The sequence below is a fragment of the Cricetulus griseus genome, chromosome 2, assembly GCF_003668045.3.
Source record: "Cricetulus griseus strain 17A/GY chromosome 2, alternate assembly CriGri-PICRH-1.0, whole genome shotgun sequence".
Classification (NCBI taxonomy): Eukaryota; Metazoa; Chordata; class Mammalia; order Rodentia; family Cricetidae; genus Cricetulus; species Cricetulus griseus.
The window spans coordinates 284247287-284272573 of NC_048595.1; the positions used below are offsets into that span (position 1 = coordinate 284247287).

A 25287-nucleotide genomic window follows, 5' to 3' on the forward strand; every position below is an offset into this window, starting at 1 on the left:
TTAAGTTATCTTTCATCGTGCTATTTCTTCTGAATACATAGAAATCTGACCCTGAGTATCAGAAGAGGGTCATACACATGGCCAAGAGAGAACAGCATCAATAGCACTATCCATTTATACCATCCATGACCCACAACAATCACCACCACGGTAAAATATTCTGAAAGATCCTGAAGGTAACTAATGACTGTCTAATTAGATGCAAGGCCTGCTCAATAGGAATGAGCTCATGCCTGGCACTGTAAATTCAGCCAAATGCCTGTGACTGGTGAGGCCATGGAATCCAGAAGAAAGCCTACTACTGCAGTCTCCTAAGCCAGTATAATGTCTAACTACATTTGAAATACTTGTCCTTAAACCCACAGATAAGTGTAGCTCTCAACCCTCATCAAATAAGCTTCTTGTACTGTAGACAGAGAATGTTATAGAAAACTGTAACTGGTCAAAATGCAGAGATCAACTGACCATGGGGTCCTGTCCCCAATTGATACATTTTCAACACAGCATCTACAGCTAAGGCTCGGGGAAAACTGCAAGAGGACACAAGTGAGGGGTGTGGAGGAGAGTCTGTGGAGAAGGAGCTGGAGGGTGAAATATGGGGGTGGAACATGAACAAGATACACTGTCTCAAAGTCTCAAAAAATTAATAAAAATGCATTGAAAAAACCAGGAATCTGGATGGGGGGGAGGACAAAAAACAAAATACAATGGAAATGAGTCAAGTCGACGAACTGCTTCATACCAACCGCATACCTCCAGCGCTAATGTTTAATCTCAGTAAAACCACCTTTGGCACAGTTTCACACCCTCTGAACTTGGGCTCATTCATTCCTGCTTTTGACCTCCTAAGGAACTTTCAGAAGAACACTAAGATCTACCTCTGACCCATGACCCTGGATTCCAGGGAGAAGGGATCTAAGGAACAATGGTTTCTCTTTCTGAGGCAGAGCCGAGGCTTCAGAGCATCGCAGGGCTCTATGAGCCCCAGGATGCACTGCACCCATCACAGCTCACCGGTCCAGCCATATCAGCAAGGAAGCACTGCACACATCACAGCTCACCGGTCCAGCCACACCAGCAAGGAAGCACTGCACCCATCACAGCTTACCGGTCCAGCCATGCCAGCAAGGCCTTAGCAGCGCCAATGAGCTCCACCACGGAAGTCAGAAACTCATTGGGGGGCTTGCGGGACGTGTTCCCATCGTAAGCTGAACTCTTCCGCCGGCTACTTATGTAATTCTGTAAATTGTGGGAAGACGCTCGAAGTTTCAGAGCCAAGTTCTTCATATTATCCGTTTCAAGGCCATAATTCTGCAGGAAATAAAATCAAAGGGAAAAGATGTTAAACTATCAACAATGTCTAAACTCTCAAGTGACTGAGTAGCTGGAGTAACTTATCCAACTCCCACAGAATCCTGCCCACTCCAGCCACCTTCCCACAAGCTAGCCCTTACTCTACTCTTCACACAGCCTTCTCCTGCCTCAGGGGCTTTGACCTCCATAGACCTTTATCTCAAAATGCTCTTCACATAGATAGAAACAAGGAGAGGCCATTCCTATCACTCATGCCTGGAAAGATGTCCTCTCTTGGGACAGGACTCTTGACCATTTAGTTCAGAGCAGACTTCAGTCAACTGATGTGTGGTGGGGTAACTATTGAGGAGAGCTCCCATGCATGGCAGGATGTTAGCAACCACACTCACCCATAACTCCCTACACACACTTCAGATATCAGATTCTCACTCCCTATATGTAACAACCAAGAATGTCTCCCAAACATGTCATTGCATGTGTTCCCTGGGAGTAGAATAGTGACTTCCACTTACTCTCCAGCTTGTTACCTACTTCTGCCCCATCTGGACCACCTGCCAGACCAGGACTCTGCATGCCCCACCACAGCACCACAGGTGAGAAAGAGATGGATTTCCAACAGAAGGGACTGAGAAAAGGCGGTACTATCAGTTCACCCACCATTTAACATCTGCTTTCAACTATTTTAACTTATCTGCCTGCTTTAGAAACATCACCTTTAGGCTTGGAGTGCAGTTCAGTGATAGAATGCTTGTGTACCATGCTCGGGCCCTAAGTTCCAACTCAAGCACTGTGGTAGGTAGTTAGGTAGGTAGGTAGGAGGTAGACAGAGATAGAAATTTTGTGTGACAATATTGTCTTAGGCCCCCTTTCAGATAAAAATAAATAATAACCAAATCTGAGGTGATGTTGGGGAAGGGGAATTTGTTGTAATGTAAACAAACATGCCAAATCAATGTCTGATTGTTTTAGCAAAGAGAGGAGATACTGTGTGGGGTATACGATATTGTCCCAATATAATTTCAAAGAAGGGACCTGGTGCCATTTGGAATCTGGGCACAATATATTAGATACTTGCCATATGGCAAGAACTGCTTGACTTGTGTCCCCTGAGGGAAGTGGCTACTGAAGGCAGAAATGTGCCTGCAAGTTCAGTGTTTCAGTGAGGGTTTCTAATGCTGTGATGAAACACTATGACCAAAAGCAAGTTAGACAGAAAGCATTTATTTCATCTTACAGCTTGTAGTCCATCATCCAGGGACATCAAGACAGGAACTCAAACAGGACAGGAACCTGGAAGCAGGAGCTGATGCAGAGGCCATGGAGGAGTGCTGCTTATTGGTTTGCTCCTCATGGCTTGCTCAGCCTGCCTTCTTATAGAACCCAGGACCACCAGCTCAGGGATAGTACTGGCCACAGTAAGCTAGGTCCTCCCATAGCAATCATCAATCAAGGAAATGCACCACAGCTTTGCCCACAGGTCAATTTGGTAGAGGTATTTTCAAGTAAGGGTCCCTTTTCCCAAATTACTCTAGCTGGTGTCAGGTTAACACAAAACTTGCCAGCATATTCGGTGTTCCTTATCTCAAATGCTTGGGACTAGCCAGGTTTTAGATTTTGGGTAGTTTAGGATTTTGGAATATCTGCATGTACACGACTTATCCTGTGGATAGGACTCAATTATAAAATAAAACAATTGATTTTTAATTTCTGTGTCATAGTCTGAAGGCAATTATGCATGGGATTTTTAGAGTCTTGACTATGACCCTTACGGGAGATGAGATAAAACAATTTTGACTTCTGACCCCACTCTGACACTCTGAAAGTCTCACAGATCTCAGATGGTCTGATTACAGACACTACACCTGCATTACTACTTTAAAGCTGAAAAAACCAAGGCTCAAGAATGGTGGTGCATCATGAGACTACACAGGTGACCAAAGACAAGGCTGGGATTCCAATCAAGAGACAGCATGCAGGCCCAGCCTTTGGCTCAGCGTGCTGTGTACTTTCACTTGCTAGCACCCTGTCCAAGGGAAAGCCAAGATGTGAGATCAGCACAGGATAGACACAAGACAAGAGTTAAGACAAACAGACTGGGTATGCAAGTGCACACACTTCATCCAGAAATCAGGAAGCTGAGGCAGGAGCATGGACAGTCTGAAGCCAAGATGGGCACATGAGACTCAAGAGGGAGGGAGGGAGGGAGGGAGGGAGGAGGGGGAGGGAGGGAGGGAGGGAGGGAGGGAGGACCAGCTAGTAACCCCAGACCTAGTACAAACTAACCAAAGATACTTCATTCATGAAAGTTTTATGTTCACCTGATCCGTCACCTCTAGAGTGTCAGGCACCTCTGAACTGGCTCGAGCCACCTTATGCTTGGAGAGAGACAAAGAGGGGATAATTTTGCACAATCTATACATCTAAGCATACACATACTTAGAGGTTTGCAATAACTTCCTTTTTCAGCAAGAAATAATGAATTAATAACAAGAGGGGTTTGCTCTAGTGACGATGACTTTAAACAGACTCTACTGGCAGTTTAAATCTGCACTGCTTCTACTTTTAAAAAAAAAGAGAAAAGTTTTAGGAGCTAGAGAAATGACCTGGTGGTTAAGGTCACTGGCTGCTCTTCGGGGGATACCTGTTCTAGTCCCTACACCTACATGTAGCTCACCACCATCTGTGACTCCAAGGGCCTCTTCTGTGGGCATGGGGCACACAGGTTAACAAAACACCCATGCACACAGAATGAAAATGTTTTAAAATAATTAACTTTAACACCTTGGAGGGGAGGAGAGGTGGCGCAGCAGTTAAGAGGATACACTGCCCTTAGGGAGGCCCTGAGTTGGGTTCCTGGCACCCACATCAAATGGTTCACAACCATCTGTAACTCAACCTCCAGGAGATCTGATACTTCAGGACTCCACAGTCACCTGCACCCGTGTGCACATACACCACATAGATGCACAAAGAATTTTTTTTTTAAATCTTTTTGTAACTTGGAAATTTTAGAAGGAAGAAAGCCAAATTCTAAAAGCTTTTATACAATCTTCGAAAGAATACAAATTTCAAAATGTTTCCTGTATCAATATTGTATCTAAACCTTACAATCACTTTTTTTTTTTTCTCCTATCACTGGCTTTTTCCTAAAGTCTAAAATAGAATATCCTCATTCAGTGGAGAAGAGGAAGTAAGGAGAGGTTTCCACGTGGCTTTTAATTTCAAAACTTCACAAATGGACAGATAAAGAGCCTACAAGACACGGCTTGTTTTGAAGGAAGACTTGTGTCTGGGATGCCAGGGAAGGCTCTCATTCTGTCAACTACCCAGCCTGCCAACTTCTATCAAGAGTGTTCACTAAAAGCAGGAGTGGCTGGTGTTCTGCAGCCAACATCACCACAATCATCTTGGAATTTTTACTCCTATAAATGTAAGACTCCTGGAACCCAATGAAGGTTAAAATACATTTTACTGTTGCAGAGGACTTCAAACTCCCTTCTCTTGACAAAGTTTAAAAATAAAGTATGAATATAAAAAAAAAAAAACGAACGGGAGATGGGGGCTTCTTATGACTGCTTCTGTCCATTTTCCACTGGGTTGGCTCTAATTGGTTTCTTTCCCCCAAAATAAATCCTAAAACTAGAAAGATGAGATGCATGTACACTTGAGCACAATTTTATAAAGAGGTTAAATCTTCATACATATAAAAACTTTAACACAAATGCACTTATCTAAGTGCATTTGAGAAATTCTAACACTGAATTTATTTATTTATTCTTAATTTAGCTGTAAGGTTTTAATATTTTTACTTATGTGACATCTTTTTCCAAAAATGGTGCCTTTTCACTAGAGGTCTTCCTAGATAGTAACAATAACTGAAATTACTGTATTCTAAATAAAACTAAGGGTGGGCAACTACAATTCCCATATGTAAAAGCATCAGAGATAAAAAATTTAAGAGGCAAAGGGAGCGGGCCTTGAACTTGGGATGATATCCCCTCCTCATCCTCTAGTTATGACTCACCAGCTTGGAGAATTATTCTCTCTGAGTTTAGGTCCCTCCCTCTCCTTTCTATCTGTCCTTATCAATGCTCCAAAACCTTCCAGTGATCCCAATGGAACCACCTCCTCCCACCCCTCCCCACCCCCTGTCCTTCTTAATCCAACTTGTGTTCACTTCCTGCCCATTAAAAAAACTCACTACAGTAAGTTTGCCTAGAAACCTTTCCAGCACCAGGGCTAACCACAGCTCCATATTAACTGCCCAGCAAATGAATTATTCAAAGCAAAACAGTCTCAATCATGTAGCCATCCAAAGATCATCATGGCATCAGATTTTAAAAAAGTATAATTATGCTGTGTTAGAATAGTATTTTACAGAGGATTATATGAAGACTACAGATATTTAATAAAGCTATATTAGACTCTCTCCTACTCAGAAAAAAAAAAAAAAGCAGTTTCACTTGCAGACTCTGGGGGAGGTCACCCCTTATCCCTACTGCAACGAAGCCAGGGCACACTGCTATATAGAGTCCCCAGTGAGACTGAGGTCAGAGCCTGGACTACAGAGGAAATTAGCAGGAAATTGTAGGAGATAAAACACAGCTCTAGGTTCTGGCATTGGTCCAGCTTTGTCCATTTTTTGGTGCAACATTTTAAAAGGTAGTGAAGGGAAAAGAGCAAAGAGTCCATATCCAGGGGCAACTGCTTTCTCCTTTCCCTGACAAACACAATGTGCCTGCACCCCACCTGTCCTCCTTACTTCCATACTGTGGGTTTCAAGGCAATTTGCTTGTCCTCAAAGAAAACTGCAAAGTGAAGGAGACAACACAACAGTGCAGAACATTCTCACAGAAAAGACCGCAAAGCTGTGTTTCCCAGCAAGTGTGACTGAAGTAAACTCAAGCACGTTTGGCTCTGAAGAGCAGACAGTTTTAATAATCTGCAGAATGACTGGGCACATCCTCAACAATGCAGAACACCCACGTGAGTGCAGGGCCACATCTAAGGTGATAGTTACTGTACAGATCGGGGGAATAGACACCACAGTCCCCCGGGGGTCACAGAAGGAGTAGCCTGGAGCAGAGCCAAGATTAGGACACAAAAATCCTGCCTCTCAGGCCAGCACTCAGACCACTTGGCCACGGCGTCTCCCCTGTGGCAGCTCATTTATCACCCACAAATAATTTCCCCATTACTTTCCTAAACAAGAGCGGTGCATCTCAGAGCAGAAGACAAGGCTCTGTCCATTTAAAGGAAAAGAATACTCGCAGTGTGGCAAGTGTTATATAATCGATGGAATGCAGACCAGCCATGGCAGGTCACCCATACACATTGGTTCCCACCATGCCGGGTGATGTAATTGTATATCCCCTTGGCTCAGGTTCAGATTGTTATTAACCTAGCCTGAATGCTGGAGAAGGTACCCAACCCTGACAGATAAGTGAACATCTTCCTAAGTGTGGCCCTATGATGACAGACCCTAGTCCCACCCATGCCAGCCAGTCTGTAAACAAATGCCCTTACAGGTGTTTTAGGCCACATCTGAATAAATTACTTCAGAGACACAGGTATAATGCAAGTATCAGGGCTTGCACAGGGTTCAAACACCTGCCATCTAGAACACAGTTCACAGTCCTGTACATTTAAATGCCTTGGGGGGGGGGGTTGCTTAGTATAAGCACAAACATCAGTTATTTAAACAGAGTGAGTACCTGTGAAACTCACAGTGCTCTTTATAGCAACAGAAACAGACATGAACATTTAGCATGTCTCATTTCGATTTAGAGCGAGGCATCTTCATGCACAGCTGTCTCCGTCATTCTGTGCTTTGTAAAAGATTTCAAAATAAGGCTAATAAAGGCTCTTTTTTAATAATAGACGACTCTTTTCTGTACATAATCAGACAGTAAACACTTCAGGCTCTGAAGGGACATGTGGTCTGTGTGACAGAGACTCCATCTGTCCTTGAGGCACAAGAGCAGTCTCAGATAATAAATGCATCGATGACTGAGTTCTAATAAAACTTTATTTAACAGACAAGGGTGCAATGTCTACCTGTGTGGGTGCAGGAAAAGGAGGAGGAAGAACAAAAAGATCAATGAGGAAAAGAGCCTGGGGGAGGGTTAAAGAAGACAAGTGGTGGGTGAGATAGAGGGGAGAAGAATTCACTAAAATACACTCTGTTTAACAAACATCATGTTATCTAATACCTGGTATGCTAATTTTTTCATTCATTCACTCATTCATTGGAAGGAAAGAAAGGGCCTGGGGAAGACAGCTCGGTCAGTTGGTAAAATACTTGCCTTGTAAGCATGAGGACCTGAGTTCGACACCCAGCACACAGGTAAGAATGCCAGGCATCATGTCCCGCCAATTGCAGGGATTGGGGGGAGGGGGGTGGAGACAGAAGGATCCCTGGGGCTCACTAGCCAGATAATCTAACTGGCAAGCTCCAGGCCAGAGGAAGATCCTGTATCAAAAGTGGACAGCAAGCCTGGCGGTGGTGGTGCATGCCTTTAATCCCAGCACTCAGGTGGCAGAGGCAGGCCGATCTCTGTGAGTTCGAGACCAGCCTGGTCTACAAGAGCAGGACAGCCTCCAAAGCCACAGAGAAACCCTGTCTCGAAACCCCCCTCCCCGCCAAAAAGAAAAAAAAAAAGTGGACAGCATTTCCATGCATGCATGAGCACTTAACATATTTGTGCACCCTCACATACATACATACATACATACATACATACATACATACATACATACATACATACATACATACATACATACATACATACATACATACATACATACATAAAGACAAGAGCCAGACTGAGCTCATGGCTTATGATCTGCCAGCCTCTCCTCTAGAAGGTGCCCTGTTTTCTCTTACTTTCCACTGATGTGTCTTTTCAACATGTTAAAGGAGTGCGGATGGGCCGAACCACATTAGAACTTGAGAGACTGAAGACTTAAACAAGTCACCACAGACTAACCAGTGCACAGAGAAGGTCGACAGCCTCCAACACCAGCTCCTGGTGTCCAATCCGTGTGACCCCCAGTTCCTCGAGATCCTGGTGGGAGATCTTCAGCAGCTGCTCACCATCTATCTTCTCCCGCTCAAACTTGTGGACGTATGGCTGCAGGCAGTCATCTAACCCTACAAAAATAAAGTGGGGAAAGCCTGTTATTGTCACGGTGTTGCAGTACCCCAGCATTGCCCACATCTCAATCTATCTTAACAATCATCAAATACACTATCACTGTGCTGTCAGGATTTGGTCATCTCGACATGTGTTCTGCTGGATGGGCACCTTTCCTGTGACATCTTCTCATCTCAAACAGGTGGGGGTAGGGCTATGAGAACTCTCAAATGGACCCAGCACAGCATGACTTTATGGCAGGTACTTCCTATGTCCTGCTGTAATTTCAAAAAGTGGCTGGAGAGAGATACTATGTGACAGAGTTCAAGAGGAGGGGTTTTTAATTAGGGGAAAAGGCTCGTAAAGGGGGAAATGGGGAGGGGGGACCAGCCTCGAGGGACAGGAGCAACAGGAAAGAAGAGAGAGACAGACAGACAGACAGACAGACAGACAGACAGACACTAAGAAAAGGAAAGAAAGGAAGAGGGGGAAAGGAGGTGGACAGGGCCCTTTTAAAAAGGAACATATTGAATAGGCACGGGTGGTGCTTAGTAGCAACATCTGAGGGTGTATCTTGTCAGAACTCCAAAGGCAGGCCTGAATACTAACATGTCCTGAATACTGAAGGGATAAACACCAACCACTACTGATGTGAACTAGCCATATGCTGTTCACTAAGCAACCCTTCTCTAGCGACAGCATCCCTTCTCCGAGTAGGCTTGCCAATCAAGATTATTGCCGCTGTGGTTGAGACAAGGCCAATTCAGCAACAATACTCCAGTGATAGACTCAGGGACAACCAACTGACTTAAGTGGAGCCAATCATTATCTTCCTTGATATGTGATATGCAGATACAAGAAAACAAAGCCCAGTTATAAGTCACAGGACACAACCCTGGCACTTCTTTGGTCAGTTTTCTGGGAATAAATCCGTTTGAGAGAGCAAGAGAAAATGTTCTGATAGAGACCTTCATGATCTGTAATGTCCAGATTTTGGTGACCTGTAATGTCTGGATCCTGGTGACCTGTAATGTCTGGATCTTGGTGGCCTGTAATGTCCTGATCTTAGTAACCTGTAATGTCCTGATCTTGGTGACCTGTAATGTCTTCATCTGACTCCACTGGAGATGCTCTTATCCCAAGACTCTCCCACTAAAAAGGAAACAAATTCCCTATCTAGCCTCAGGTTGTTCGTGCCGAGTTTCTGAACTTTGTAACTGAAGATTTTGTGATGAATCCAGAAAGTTCTAATGAATATGGAATACAGAATAAGGACAAGGTACCAGGACCAATGAATTTTTCCAGGTCCAAATACCACTGCAAGTACTGACTCATCCTTCGGTTCTTTTAAAGCAGCTAAGTGAGTGGGACAAACAGCCTTGGGAATCTTTACTCCTATACACAGAACTCCCAGGTCAACTTCTGATCACAATTTTACGGAGGGCGGGGAATCTTACTCCAAAGTAATCAACCTGTCTGAGCTTACCAAGAAGTCATCTTAGTATTTATTTCAAAAGACTATCATTTATAGAAGATGAGAAAGGATAATACTTATACAATTCCATACAAAGCACAAGCGTTCACTTTAACTGATCAAAGTGTGTGGAAGGCATCCCTGAGCCCAACGCAGACACACGTGGATGGACAAAGGGAAAAGATGGCCATCAACAAGCCAAGGCTTAATCCCAGGCTTCCAGCCTTGGGAAATTGTGAAGAAGTGAATGTGCCATCTCAACCTCGCAGTCACTGATTCTGACATGAGAGCCAAGCAATGAAGTCAAAGCCAGCTGTCTAATTTCACACTCATCATACATATAATCGTTTTCCCTGAACAAAATAAAGGCAGCCCATGGGCCAGTGGGACTACCAGGAAAGATTATACTCAAAACTCAAGCACAGTGCTGACAGACAGGCTCACATTAGTTTGTATGATCAGAATAAGTTTGACCATCAAACCTGCAATGAAGGGCTGGGGGCATGGCTCAGGCACTGGAGTGTTTGACTAACACACACATAGGTCTGGGTTCAGTCTCTAGCACCTCATAAAACCAGAGAGGTGAAGGAAGCACACCTGTAAACCCCAGAACTCAACAAGTGGGAGCAAGAAGGTAGGTGTTCAATGCCAGCCTCAGCTGTGTAGTTAAGTTTGAAGCCAGATGGAATACACGAGAACCTCTCTAGTGAAGGTTTACGATGGAGAAACCATGGGTCATGGCTACTGGGTGGACAGCAACCCCTGAAAGGTAAGAAGTGAAAGTCAGACCGGATTCCTACTTGAATTTCCAAAAACCACAGAGGAAACGGGACTTCCAAAGCAGATCTGCAAACCTTGGGAAGTGTTTGGGACACAGAGAGGGTTGTGTTATAATGAATATTCTAGAGCACAGGTTGCAACAACCAGAAGTCTACAACTGAAGGGCACAGAACAGGGAGCATGGCCTTGAGGCTTCTAAAGGAATATGAGCAGTCTGAGATCAAGTTATCACAAGTGCTGAGAGGCAGGATTATCAAGTGCAGGCATCGTAAGGACAGAACTATCGTGGCTTGCACACTTTCCTGTAAGGCAGCATACTGAATAGCTGTGTCTTAAATAGCCCTGCCACAGAGCTGTATTATCCCAGCACGCCACGGCCTATTGTTCCTTTATCCTATTGTTCAGAATACAATTAGACATTCTCAAATAGCTAATTTAGACTATTACGTAGCCCCACAGAGGAGGGGGCTCAGACATGAGTGAACCAATCCACCAGCTTTGGAGCTTTCTGCAGGCCCTGCTTCTGCTTTCCCTCAAGCGTATCTACTGATCAATCTGTCTTTGAGGAGTTTATAAGAGACATATAATTAAGTAAAACCGAGTTAAACACATGCCATTTACCCCAATCCAATTAAACACACAATGAAATGTGAAGAAACGGGGGAGAGGGGAGGCCAGTGGTCTGACCCCAGCTCCACTCTTACTGACATGTCTCCAGAGAGGCAAATGACTCAGTACCTCATTTGTAAGGGACTAACACTCCCCACAGCATAACTATAAAGAAAACTAGACACCAATGTTTATAAAGAGCTTAACACATAAAAGGTACTTTGTAAATTTTATTAAATTGAAAAAAAAACCATGATTTATTTGAGTCTTCAACTTTCTAAGTGTGTGAATGAAGCTGCTGCCAAGACACTGACACAGTCAAATGCTTAGGTGGTCCCCTCTAGAATAAAGTTAAATGGAGGGGTATCTTAAAAGCTTATGTGATGACCATTTCCATAAGGTATCCCCAAATTTGGAAGCTTGTAGTTGGTATCGTATAAAAATACTTTGTGATTTATATCAGCCCATAGACACCACACACAGAGACTTCACTTGTTTGTAGCTTGCTCCAGAGGCACACAGAGCACTCAGTGTGGTCTGGAAGGGCAGTATTCTATTCATCTTGTGGCTGAATGGGTATCCCTTTTGGAAGACATCTCCCACTTATCCATGAATGCTGCTTCAATGAAAAAGAGGGTGTGGCCCCCCATTTGATTTAGAAGCTTTTCTTAAAGAAGTGTTTCCATGTATTAGTTTCACCCAAAGCTTATACACCTCCATCTTCTCACTCGGGGCTCTCAAGGGTCAAAGCCACTCCCTTCCGCTTCCTCCAGAAGTTACAACGATGTGCACACCAATCCTAGCATTTCAATCTTTCCTCTTCAAAGGCTTCTGTAGTCTCCCCTTCAAAAATGAGTGACTTCAAAACAAATAAATAAAAGACCGCATTTCTCAAGAATAACCAACCACTAGCTCCCAATTAGGCCCTGCCCCCAGCTTTCTGCTGGCTAAAGTCACACATTAAAGCGGATGGATGGATGGATGGATGGATGGATGGATGGATGGATGGATGGATGGATGGATAGATAGATAAATAAATAAATAAAGTCATTTCTAAGGACCCAACATCTGTCAAATGCCATGGATAATCTACAGTCTCTGTCATAAGAAAAACAACTCCTCTCTCCTGTCTGTCTCTGTCACCCATCTGTCCCCATGTTTGCATGTTCTCTCTCTGACCTTCTTGGCATCTATGACAATCCCTCTTCTGCCCCTTCTCTGCCTGGTACCCTGCTGTCTGTGTCCACACAGGCCTCCCTACCATTTATTAAACTTTACAACACTCAACCTCAGACTGTATAGCCTCTTCTTGGTGGTGGTGTGCAAAATAGAGGGCAGAGTGGGATGGGGTAGGGAGTGGGGCACAGGTCCTTATCAACCAGCAGGAACTTTAACTCTATCTCCTGTTCTGCAGGGAAGACGAGGTTTTCCATGTGGCAGATTAAGAAAACACAAGAATGCTACTTATGTTTCATGACCCAGAAACATCAGAAAGAGTTTTAGCTTCACTAATGTAACCCAACTCTGGCACGCTCACTGGGTGTGCAAAGTTCTTATTTGCTTGGGACCCAAAGAGCATCCCTACTCTGAGAAGAGAGAGGGTTGAACTCCCTGTCCTCCCTCCAGCCCATTATAATGCTTGTTACTCACTTATAACACAATTAGTTTTTGTCACACCGAGTCCTAAAGAGATTCTTACAGTTGTGGCTATATTTCAAAGTTAATATAAAGCAAGCTATTAAAAATATCAAAATTGGGCCAGCAAGGCTGTTCTCAGTGGATAAAGGCATTTGTCACCAAGCTTTATGACATGAGTTCAATCCCAAATAGTGACAGGGGAGAACTAATTATATAACAAGTTATCTTCTGATCTCCATAGCATGCACATACCTACACACATACAAACACATACACGTATACATGTTTCCAGCATTTGAATGCTTGCTACCCAGTTGGTGGTACTATCTGGAAAGGTTTTGGGAGTGTGGCCTTGTTGGAGGAAGTATGCCACTGGAGGTTGGCTTTGAGAGTGTAAAGACACATGCCATTTCTAGTTTACCCTCGCTACTCCCTGCTTTAGTTCCAGCTGCTCCAGCTGCCATGTCTGCTGTCTCCCTGCCATGGTGACTCTAACCCTTTGGAACCATAAGCCAAATAAACCCTCCCTTCTATAAGGTGCCTTGGCTGTAGTATTCTACCATGGCAATAGAAAGTAACCTATGGGGCTGGAGAGATGGCTCAGTAGTTAAGAGCACACACTGCTCTTCCTGAGGACCTGAGTTCGAGTTCCAGCATGCATACCTGCTCACAACTGCCTGTAACCCCAGTTACAGGGCTATCTGACACCTCAGACATCTGTGGGCATGTGCATTCATTTGTCGTGTGCATACACACACACACACACACACACACACACACACACACACGCAATTAAAATAATAAAATAAACCTAGTAAAAGAAAAGTAACTAATATACATGCTTTCTGGTTTTAAAAATATTTTTAAAACGCTATCTTGTCTTCTAGAAATGTTTTATTTCTTAAATAACAGAAGTGCCCAGCAGTACAGCATTCATGTGTATTACTTATAGATTACCTCTATTTTTATTCTGTATGTATGAGCATTTTGCCCGCATGTATGTATATGCACATGTGTGCCTGGTGCCCACACAGTTAGAAGAGGGCATCAAGTTCCCTGGGACTACAGTGACAGATAGCTGTTAGTCACATGTGGATGTTGGTGACCGAACCTGGGTCCACTGGAAGCAGTAAGGACTCTTAGATGCTGACATCTCTACAGCCCCTAAATGTCTACTTCTTACTGTGGCCATGTGCACACAATCAAACAAGCATGACCCATGTGTGTAGAAAGGCTACTTCCTCTCTCACTCTGAAGCTTAAAACATAATACTCGAAGTATCTCTCCTCATCCAGGTTGCCTCTTCACCTTCCCTATTTGGGTTAATTACTTTGAAATTGACCAAGCACTCAGACTAAAATCTTGAAACCATCTTCCCTGCTATTCTCACTCTCTCTCTCTCTCAAGGGTCCATCTCTGCATTCTGTTGCCTATATCTGCTAGGCATCCCTCATCAGTCACATGGCTTGGGTATGTGTTCCCCAAAGCATAGCCTCTATGCTAAAAGTCTTGGTCCCTACCCTACACTGTTGAGAGGTGATGGAACCTTTCAAAGGTGTGACCCAGAGGGAGGAAGGTGAGCCACTCAGGACACGCCCATGAAGTGATTATTTGGTTCACTTTCGAGTTGACAAGAGGTATACAGCCTCCTCAGCTGCAACATGCTCCACCATGCTGTGCTGCCACACCAAGCGGGCTCAAAAACAACAGACCAACCAGCAAAGGAGCAAAACCTTCAGAACTGTGAGCCAAAATAACCATCTCCTCTTCTGAAGCTGGTTATCTCAGATATCTTGTTATAGGAACAGAAGCTAACACAGCCTTGCCCGCTCCTTTTCATCAGAACTGTCATAAGGCAAGAACCCCTTGCCTGGGTTTCTACAGGAATCTAGAAGCAAGTATTACAGTCAGTCCCTCTTTCCTCTTCACGGATCTCCTGGAAGTCCTTCTGAGCAAGCCCGTCCCATCCTTCATACAGCCAAGTCCCCCGGGTGAGCAAGGCACCCTGCAAATATCTCTGCAATCCCACCTTCCATCTGCTCTCCGGACAAGTGTTCTCTTAAGAATACACATTTCGATGGGTTTCCCCAAAAGTCCCAATGGCACCCCCACAGCTCAGCAAATAGACCCCAAGGCCAAGTCCAATGTGAGCCTGTCTCCTAAGTGATGTATCAGTGAACACCGCCATGCTCCCCTTTACATGTAGACTCTGGCTGCGTCTGCACAGCAGCAGCGCTGAGTGGGTGTGTGAAGGTCGGGCTGAGCCTGGGAGCCTGAGCTCCTGACTGCCTGGCCCTTTGTAGAGAAAGCCCACTTGGCTGCAGCTCCCAGCAGTGACACATTCACAGTGGTGACACACCAACCAGGCAGGAAAACAGACCCAGCAGGTCTATCTGAAATTAAGTGAACCTAATTACTTTCATTTCTTTTGATACAGCTGAGAAAATCGCTTTTCTATGATTGATTACAATGAATTTTAAAGATCTGAATATGTTCCAGAAGATTCCCTTTAACTTTTTGTTATTTGCCTAAAGTTATCTACTGAAGCATAATTTTTACACAGTAACATTTGCCAATATCCAATATGCAGTTTGGTGAGTCTTGACTGGTGTGTAAAGTCAGCCATGGATCCACATGGTCTTCATGTTCTAAGCATTTCTACCCCCCTAATGAAAGTGCCCTGTGCCCTTGGCTATCTCACAAAATTAACCTGAATGCCATCCAGGCTGAATGCCATATTGCCTAAGTGGCAGGGTGTGGCACCTCACCTGCAGATCCAAAAGCATACATTAAGCCAACATCCTCACAGGCTACCAGTTGCAGCTCTGGTCTGACCAGTCCCCCTGAGAGGTTGCTGACTGAAGCTACTCAAGAAAGGGCACCAGGACCAGACACCAGGTCTACACAATGGGTTGGAACATCTGAGAATTCATTCAAATCTAAGAATGAATGTTTCCGAGAGACAAGTGAACCATATAGATTACCTTTACTTCTACGGGAAGAGGAAAGAAATCACCCAAAACCTAAATTCCAAACATCCTCAGAGCTTATACAATAATTAGCAAATGAAGGAACTTAGCCTTCAGAAAAACACCTAAAAACTGGTTAGGGCTGCCAGGCTTTCTACTGAGTCATACCTGTATGAGCTGAAGGCTGTCAACCAGGCTGCCATGCCCTACCTGCTAAAGCAAAGACTACATTCGTCCACCCTTCCATCCCCAAGCAGAAGCTACCAGACAATGCTGGAGATCTAGCCCTGAAGCTCAGTGAAGACCCACCAGAGCTCTGGTTTTTGTTTTTTTTTTCCTTGAGGTGGGGTTGTTGTTGTTGTTGTTGTTGTTGTTGTTGTTGTTGTTGTTGTTGTTGTTCCTGATTTCTGAAGCAAAGGAACGGAGCAAGTCATTTCTTAGGAAAACCAAGTTGGGATTTGAAAAAAAGTAATCCTAACGATGAGATAAAAGTTTGGATTCAGATGACGAACTAAAACTGTTCAACTACTGAATGATACAGACGTGACCTAAAACTTAATTCTGACAGAAGTGGCAAGAAAAAAATAAAGTTTGGAGCCACAGTCATTTAGTAAAAGCTGGTTTGTATGCCAAGGAAGAGTTCCTAAAAACACAGCATGTAGCCCACCACTGGAACTTACAAGAGGTCAAGTGCAGGGAGAGCAAGTATGAAGATATTTTGTCCCCAAAGCAAAGTCTGTTTCACACTGGTAACCCACATCCTCCAAAGCTAACGTCACTCTGGAGACAGCAACGGAGGCAACCACCCTTTGGGATTCACTATGGAAGACAGTATGTACCTGAAGAAAATACGGCACTAACAAACACATCCATCCATGCAGGAGAATTTCAAGAATAAAAAACTTAGCTCAGGATTCCCATCACCCAGAACACAGATACTCAAGGACTGCCTGCACTGAGGTTTCTGACCTTTGGATAATGACCCTCCTGTACATTTACACAGAGAAACTGGCTGCATAGGTGCAGCCTCTCCCACCCAAGTAGATTCAACACAACCTGCCGCACTGTGGAAGGACCTGTCCTCCACCTCCCAGCACTCCAAGTCCCCAACATCATCCTCCTCTCTCCCAGCATCCTCTCTTCCAGCACCTTCCTCTCTCCCAGCATCCTCCTCTCTCCCAGCATCCTCTGTGTTGGTCATGGAGGAAAGAGAGCCCAAAGTGGGGACAGGAGAAAGGACAGAAGTAGACATCACCTGAAATCATCTGTGAGTTTAGCTAAGAAATGTATGCTTTTTTGACTGACTAAAGAGAACCAACATGCAAATCAGTCAACTAAAGTACCAGTGGTCTAAAGAGTGGATGAGAATTCAGATTCCATAAGCAACAAACTGCGCAGTATAAAATGCCATGAGCCCTCTTTCTTCTGCCCCTCATCACAACATGTGTAATGAACTCCAAAGATAACACAGAGCACATGGGGGTGGGAGTGGGGGTGGGGGTGGCACACAGCACTGACCAGTATGTCTGCTGGCATGAGCATGTACATGTATGTGGATGCCTCTGTAAATGTGTATCTCATGGCTAACATCAAGCCAGGAAAAAGGTAAATGAATTTTAGATCTCAGAAGCAAAAACTCAGATTGTGGAAATGCGTAAAGTACAGAAGGATGCTCAGGTAAAGATGCTCAGGTAACTGGAGGTTAACTGCTGTCAGTCAGAACAAGCCACTGCATCCAACTCTGCTGTTCTTGGACCACAGTGGGGGACAGGAGTGGGGAAGGAGCAGCATGAAAGAGACAAAAAGAATGCTTCAAGCATCCAGTTGTGCTCCTTGTGCCTATAGCATAGCTTATTGTGCCCAGATTACAGATTATATTAGATCTAAAGAACAAGGTCACCAAGTTAGCTCAGTGGGTAATAGCACTTATCACACTTCCTGGTGACCCAAGTTCAATCCCTGGAATCCACATAAAGGTGGAAGGAGAGAACCAACTCCACAAAACTGTCCTCTGGCCTGCATATGATGAGCTATGGAGTGCACACACACACACACACACACACACACACACACACACACACACACACACACACACACACACACACACACACACGTTTAAAAACAATACTAACAAATTGAAGCCTCAACAGTGGCTACAGCTATAGTCACTGGTGGTCATCTTAGACTGGATCAAAAGAAGTATTCACCAGTCCCCCACAAAACAAGCTCATAGCATCAGGGACAAGCAGCCCAACACACTGACATAGTGGCCCCAGCAGCAAGCCTGCAACCAGGGCCTCAGCCTCACTTCTTGCTTGCAGTCAGTCCTATCCAGTGGAAAGTTCCCACACATGCCAGATGTATTGCCTGCCACCAGAAATTCCGTGGAAAAACTGCCACCCGATAAGCCTCTTCCAACCCAATCATCATCATCAAATGGCATGGTCCAAATACCCAGGCTGAGGGCTCAACTAACCTGCTGGAAGGGCCTGCAGTGTTCCCAATGCACCTGTCCAAGGCTCTCCCATGGAGCCTTGCAGTGGCCCCAGGGGATGCTGGTCAGGTTACTATTACACCAGCTCACTGACAGTGAAGTCAGAGGCACAGCTAAGGCAGGACACTGACCTCCTCTAAGCACCAGATCCTTGCCTGTGGTACTCAAAGAAGAAATGAATCTGGGGTGAGGGCTTAGTCAGTGCAGAAATGCAGAGACCTTCTGTGCAGAGTACTTACTCATTGTGGTCCATGCTGAGCCCTGCAGATGTGGGGTAAATGGCTTAAGCTATGTCACCTGTCAAGTAACTGCAGACAGAAGTGTCGTATCTGTCTTATCAGGTTGGGGAGAGGCAGTGGGCTCTACGGGCTCTGTTTCCCAGCTCTGTGACTTTCTGCAACTTACTTAACCTCTCTGAGTCTTCTCTCACATGAAAACAAGAACGTTTTACAGTCTGTTCTTATGGGGTTAACTGGATGATTAAAGGTATAAAGAGGCTATTATTCTCAGAGCACTTAGAAATAAGGCCAGTTGCATAGTAATGCATAATTTAAAAGTTTGGGAATTAAAAACAGATGAGAAGAGAAAGGAAGGGGAGGGAGGGAGGAAGGGAAGACAAGAGTTTGGAGGAGGAGAGGGGAGGGAAAGAGAGAAGCCAGGGTTCAGGGACTTGGTAAGTAACTAACCTTAAGTCACACAACCACTGAAAGGTCATGTCTAGCCATTACCTAGAAGTGCTGAACTGTTTGGAGCTGGTGTGCCCTCAGGGACATCTGAGGATCTGGTGGCAACAAAGTGACACCCTCTGCAGCTGCTGCTTGAGCTATGAGGTGACAGGAGTTGGGGATGAGGGTGCTCAGGTGCACAGAGGGTAGAGGAAGCCTGAAACAGCTGTGGCACCAGAGACAGCTGCCACAGACAGTGGAGCGACTCAGCAGGCCATGCTGACCTCTGGGGCTAGTTTTTAATAGCGATTTGACTGATATAATTCACATGCCGTTCAACTCATCATGCAAAGGGCACAAATCGTAGTTATGCCACAAGTTTAGACTCTTAACAACCTCCTCCTACTAAGAAAACCCTGAATGTCCCACTGACACTCCCCCGAACCTCCATGCTACCTCTGGATGTCCACTTTCCACCTCTCAATCTGCCTGGATCTTTCACACATATATGGTTTCTACACACTCTATATACAAGACCACAGAATAGGCACCTGGAGAGATTGTGCTTGCAGAGGACCGGTTTGGTTCCCAGCACTCAAGACAGGAGACACAACCACCTAACTCCAGACCCAGGGGATCTGACGCTCTCTTCTGGCCCCACAGGCACTGCAACGGTGTGCACACACATAGAAAGAAAAAAAAAAAACAGAAATAAAATAAATTTTTAAAAAGACCGTGGAATACATGGAGTTCATTACTGACTGCTGAACACAGCTCGAATGTCACTCCCTTGCTCCCAGCCCTGCTGACTTGCCCCTGCCCTAGGGATGAAATCTACAGCTAACAAAACCTACGGTGACCCATCTGTCGCTGCCTGCCTCCCTGACATCACCTCCTGCCCCCTTGCGCCCTAGCCACTATGTCAACCACACAGCACCTGATTCTCTCAACCAGCTTGACTCTCCACCTACAGTGTCCATCCTCCGGCTTCAATTCTGACTTCAGCATGGAGAGGTCAGCTGGTCACGGTAAGGCTGTGATGCACCCGCCAGCCCACACTAGCCTCCCTCCCTGAGACACACAGCCAGATCCACTCGGGCTCCCTTGTTCACCATTATATCTTCTTGTCTACTGCCGTGCACTAAGGAGCACACTTTCACAAGGGTTCAATGAATGACAAAGACAAGGAAAAACCTAGAACCTAGATGAGGTTGAAGAGCTGGTTGGAGAGGTAGCGGTGGGAGCGGCTGTAGGCCCCACCCGTCAGGATCCTTCCAGATCCACTTGTCTAACTTGCTCCCTCTCCCCTCACTTTCCCCTATTTGCCAGCTATGCACTGTGCCTCCCGCTGCTTGCCAGCACAAAATGCCCACCTGCTTGCTGTAACTGTGGCTTGGAGAATGCCAGCTCTCATGACCAGGGAGCGTGAGAAGCGGGTGGGGGTGGGTACATGGAGGCCAGTGGTCCATGCAAGCTATTGTCTTTGATCGTCCCCTACTTTGTCTTTTAAGATGAGGGGGGTCTCTTGACTGAACCTGGCACTCACCAAATTGGCTAGACTTGCTGGCCACTGTGTTGACAGATGCCCGCTGCCCTCTGCTACTTCAGCGATGACAATCGCACTTGGTCTCTTCTCCCACTGTCGCCCCGGCAGGTAAAGGACCCAGCCTGTGGCTCTGACTAGCTAAGGGACCCAGGGTGATCACATGGTCACTTCACCAACCCGATCTTCTCCACCAGTCTGTACTTCTTTCTGACTTTGTGCTGCTCAATGCTGCCTGCCTTCTTCCTACCTTTATCCTGAACAGACAGTTCCAGCTGTCTGCTATCAGAGCCCAACACTAGGTATCTAGTTACTGTTACTGTGATAAAACACTGTGACCAAAGCAACTTATCAAAGAAGGGGTTTATTTGGGTTTACGATTCAAGTCCACTTCAGGGAGGCCCACCAACAGGCAGGTATGGAGACTGGACCTGAAGCTGAGAGCTGAGGGCTGGCATCTCGAACCCACAAATGGGAAGCAGAGAGAGGTCACTGGAAACAGCACATGGCTTTCCAAACCTCAAAATCCACCCGCAACTGCATACTTCCTCCAGCAAGGACACATTTCCTAACCTTACTCAGTGTCACCAATTAGGAGCCAAGTACTCAGACGTGCCAAGAATATGGGTGACATCTCATTCAAACCACCACACTAGGGCAAGAAAGTGACACCATCTGTATACAGTCTACCACACTAGAGCAAAGAAGAGGCGCCTTTTGTAAACAGTTAACCTGTGAGGACCACTATAAGCTCAGAGAGAGCAAGCACTCACAGTGTTACGCACTCCTGGGTTCTGTGTACTGTGTGTACAAAAAGCATTTGACTAGACAGCCAGGCTTCGAAGACGCAGAGCCATCAGTCAGCTCCCAGCCGTGGCCTCAGACTGAGACTGCATCCCTCTCCTGTCCTCCCCCAGAGCTGCAGTAGAACAGAGTGAGAGACTGTGCCTAAGAGGCTTTTTGAGCTTCACAAAACAGAAAAGCATCTGGCTCAGGGCACACAGCCTGCATCCCAGGAGTTCACACAGCCTGCATTCCAAAAGTGCACACAGCCTGCATCCTAAGAGCACACACAGCCTGCATCCCAGGAATCGACACAGCCTGCATACCAGGAGTGCACACAGCCTGCATCCCATATCAGAAAGGAAACAGAACCTTGAGCCAGTAGACAAAACCTTATAGGAGCCAGCATACAGGTGCAGCTCTTAGAGCTGCTCCGAGTCAGTTAACAACTATAGTCTCCACTGGTCCACATATGTACCTGCTTACCCTTGTGTCCCATGACGTGAAATACAATGGAGTCCCAACACCTCAGACTGTGTTCAACAAGACGCAACTTTTCTCTGATAGAAAATCTAAAAGAAAGCTGGACACGTCAGCACATGACTTTGATCCCAGCACTCAGGAGGTAGAGGCAGGCAGATCTCTGTGAGTTTGAGGCCAGCCTAATCTACTACAGAGTGAGTTGTAGGACAACCAGGGCTACACAGAGAAACCCTGTTTCGAAAAACCAAAATAAAAAAAAAATAAAAAAAAAAAAAGAGAAAGAAAAACAGCAAAGCCAAGAAAGAAAATTCAAAAGAATAAAGCCAATTTGAGAATCATCAACACACAAAACCACATTCACACGGTTGCAGCTCAGTGTCACCCCCATACCTGATGAGCTTTCCTGAGACTTCATAGACATAAAACCTGGAAGCTTAAAGCTGCCCAGGCCTGCAGACTATGACTGCTCCCCTTTGGAAATGAAGAGCTGAGGCACCAGAGGGCAAGCAATGCACGGAAGGCCTCTGTACAGCCAGGACTCAGAGTCAGGGGCAGCGGCCTTCAGGGTCAGATGTCACCCCCCTGACTGACATAGGATGCTTACAGGTATCCCCATCGCCGTTACAGAAGAGACAGTTTTATGGAGCAGGAAACAGCACACACATTTAAGCAGATCATGCTTACTGTCCTTTCGGGTCATGGAGAGTCTTAAGAGCCATGTACACAGACTTGGCTCTCCCACCTATGTGGGGCCGAGAACACACTACAGCTAAAAGATATTGTTCAGAACCTGTCTGTAGCTTCCTGAAGTTTCTCTTAAGGCAAGCTAAAACAGCGGTTCTCAACCTATGGGTCGCGACCCCTTGGCAAAACTCCAAAAACATGTACATTACAATTCATAACAGTAGAAAAATTACAGTTATAAAGTAGCATCAAAATAATTCTATGGTTGGGGATTCATCAAAACATGAGGAACTGTGATAAAGGGTCTCAGCATTAGGAAGGTTGGGAACCACTGCTCTAAAAGGAGGAGAGACAGATTCCATATTGCTTCCAGGAACTAGGGGTAAAGTCTTTCTTGGCTCTTTCAGTCGTGGTGAGGTAGACCTGAGGGAAGGGGAGGGGAGGAGGGGAGGGGAGGGGAGGGGAGGGGAGGGAGGGGAGGGAGGGAGAGGAGGGGAGGGGAGGGGAGGGACACCCACACAAAATGGCCTGCTTTCAAGGTATAAAACCACTGGAAGAATGCTAACCTCTCTCCCAATAGCTTCCAAACTTCTGCATAAAAAAAAGGGGGTGGGCAGCCTTTTCTGAGATCAAATAAATGTATGACAGGGTCAGGCTGTGCACTTGACATTCTCTGTGTGCCATTACCATCTCAGGTCAAAACAAAGGCATGGAGGTGTGGCTACAAGCCAGAGGAAGTGATAAGCGGCTGTCAACACAGCTCAGGGGCTATGTGCTTATATAGCCTAAGGCAGCAGCAGACAAACACTGGACCAGGCAGTTCTCAAGTGGCTCTGGCTCTCCAGCTCATGTGCTGACTTGTGTCTCACTACACAAAAGAATCATCTGGCCCAGAGAAACAGCAGCATGGGCTCCAGTACTGGGGAGTCTGGAGTATTAATGACCTGTGGTCCACAGGACCACGGTCTGGGAGCCGGTTTGGGGCTCAGGAGGGCTAGAGACCATTAGTGATTTTAGAGGGTGAGGAAGCAAGACAGGCTGAGAGAAAGAGCTGGGGGCGGGAGTGGAGTTAGGAACAAGCAGGAACGTGGGAGGTGGCAAAGAAACGAAAACTTGGGGACGGCGGGCTGCTATCCTGTTTCCGTGGAGAGCCCCAGAAGACCTTGACCATCATTCTCAAAAAAACAGTCTTTGGGCAAAACAAGAAGCAACTGAAGGCCTTCCCCTGGGAACCTCCTGCACTTTCCACACTCTGCATGGAGAATTCGAAGATATGCGGCTTTAATCACCCCATCCCTTCCTGTTTGAGAAAGGCACAGCTCTTCCCATGAAACAAAAGGTTTCTGGGAGAGGCAGACATTTCCCCACACACACAAGAGATTCTGTCTTATGGGGATGTCATCAGCAGCAAGGGTGCAGCTTCAGGGACAGCCTCCTATGGCCAGCCACAAGCTTCCTTGTGGCCAGGTATTTCCCAGTAAAATACAACTCATGTACCTTAGGTTTACTGAATTTAGCCCAGGAGTTGTTAGTTTATTCATACAGTTGTGCAACCATCCCCACTGTTCAAGCTGAGAATATTTCCATCACCTCCCAAAAGAAATTCTATCAGCATTGGCTGTCACTCCTCAGCCCCTTCTCCAGTCTCTGTCATCTCTAATCTAATTTCTGCCTCTGCGGATTTGCCCATTCTGAACTTCCACACACATGGAACTACTTGTGTGTGCTCCTCAGCACCACGAAAACAAGAATTTCAATAAACACACGGGGGAGAATAAACAGCATGAGAATAAACACCTGGCTTATCTCAGAAAGCGGGCTTTCAAGGTTTATCCGTGTTGCAATATGCATGGGTACTTTATTGAGACATATGGTAACTATGGGAATGGTACATTTAACTTTTTAAGAAACTGTCAGACTGTTCCAAAAGAGCTGTTTCAATTTATTTTCCTATGGGAGATTTACAAAGGTTCCCAACTGTCCAATTCTTCACCAACACTCATCATCCATTGTATTGATATTGCTTCATGTAGTAGTACTGTAACTGTTACCAGATTTTAGCTCACAAATAAAACCAAATATCGAAGGATGGGGAAAAAAATACAGACTGGACCAAAGTCTATTTCCAAACTTTGATCATATAAATACCACCTTTATGATTCTGCCAAATCTGTATAACCTATTGAATTGTTCCATCATTAAGAGCATGTACTGCTATGGCAAAGGACCAGAACTCAGTGCCCAGCACCCATGGTTCACAACTGTCTGCAATTCCAGCTGCAGGGAACCTGATGCCCTCTTCTGGCCTCTGTAGGCACCTGCACTCACACATGCACATATTATCCACACACACAGACACACAAACGCATAATTAAAATTGAGAATAGAGCTGGAGAGATGACTCAGAAGTTAAGAGCACTGGTTGCTCTCCCAGAGGTCCTGAGTTCAATTCCCAGCAACCACACAATGGCTCACAACCATCAGTAATGAGATCTGGTGCCCTCTTCTGGTCTGCAGGGACACATGCAGACAGAACACTGTATACATAATAAATAAATAAATCTTTAAAAAAATGAGAATAAATCTTTTTTTAAATGTATTCATTTTAATGCCATTTTATAAACTTCTTGAAGTAGTGATATAATGTGCCATGATACATAAACACTGTGGTACAAAGGGGAGATAGGCAGAAGTAACTGTCTCATGGGCTTCCTG

At 45.4% G+C, this 25287-nt stretch overlaps 1 protein-coding gene and 1 non-coding gene across 3 annotated transcripts in view; one reads left to right on the forward strand and one right to left on the reverse strand.

The window, feature by feature from the left end:
• Positions 1 to 25287, reverse strand: part of Cnksr3 (CNKSR family member 3) — a 90589-nt gene that overhangs the window by 30368 nt on the left and 34934 nt on the right. Inside the window, exons 1-3 of one of the 2 annotated variants that reach the window (XM_035440415.1) lie at positions 19631 to 19728; positions 8304 to 8467; positions 1109 to 1311 (exon numbers count right to left, since the gene is read on the reverse strand). In XM_035440415.1, the coding sequence (XP_035296306.1) occupies positions 1109 to 1287 (179 nt within the window). In that variant the 5' untranslated portion in view covers positions 1288 to 1311; positions 8304 to 8467; positions 19631 to 19728. Of the gene's footprint in view, positions 1 to 1108; positions 1312 to 8303; positions 8468 to 19630; positions 19729 to 25287 lie in introns of those variants that run through there. The other variant, XM_027401032.2, reaches the window with a different exon arrangement.
• Positions 16418 to 16490, forward strand: LOC113834113. The gene has a single exon (XR_003482411.1). It is a non-coding gene; the product is annotated as a small nucleolar RNA SNORD5 (small nucleolar RNA).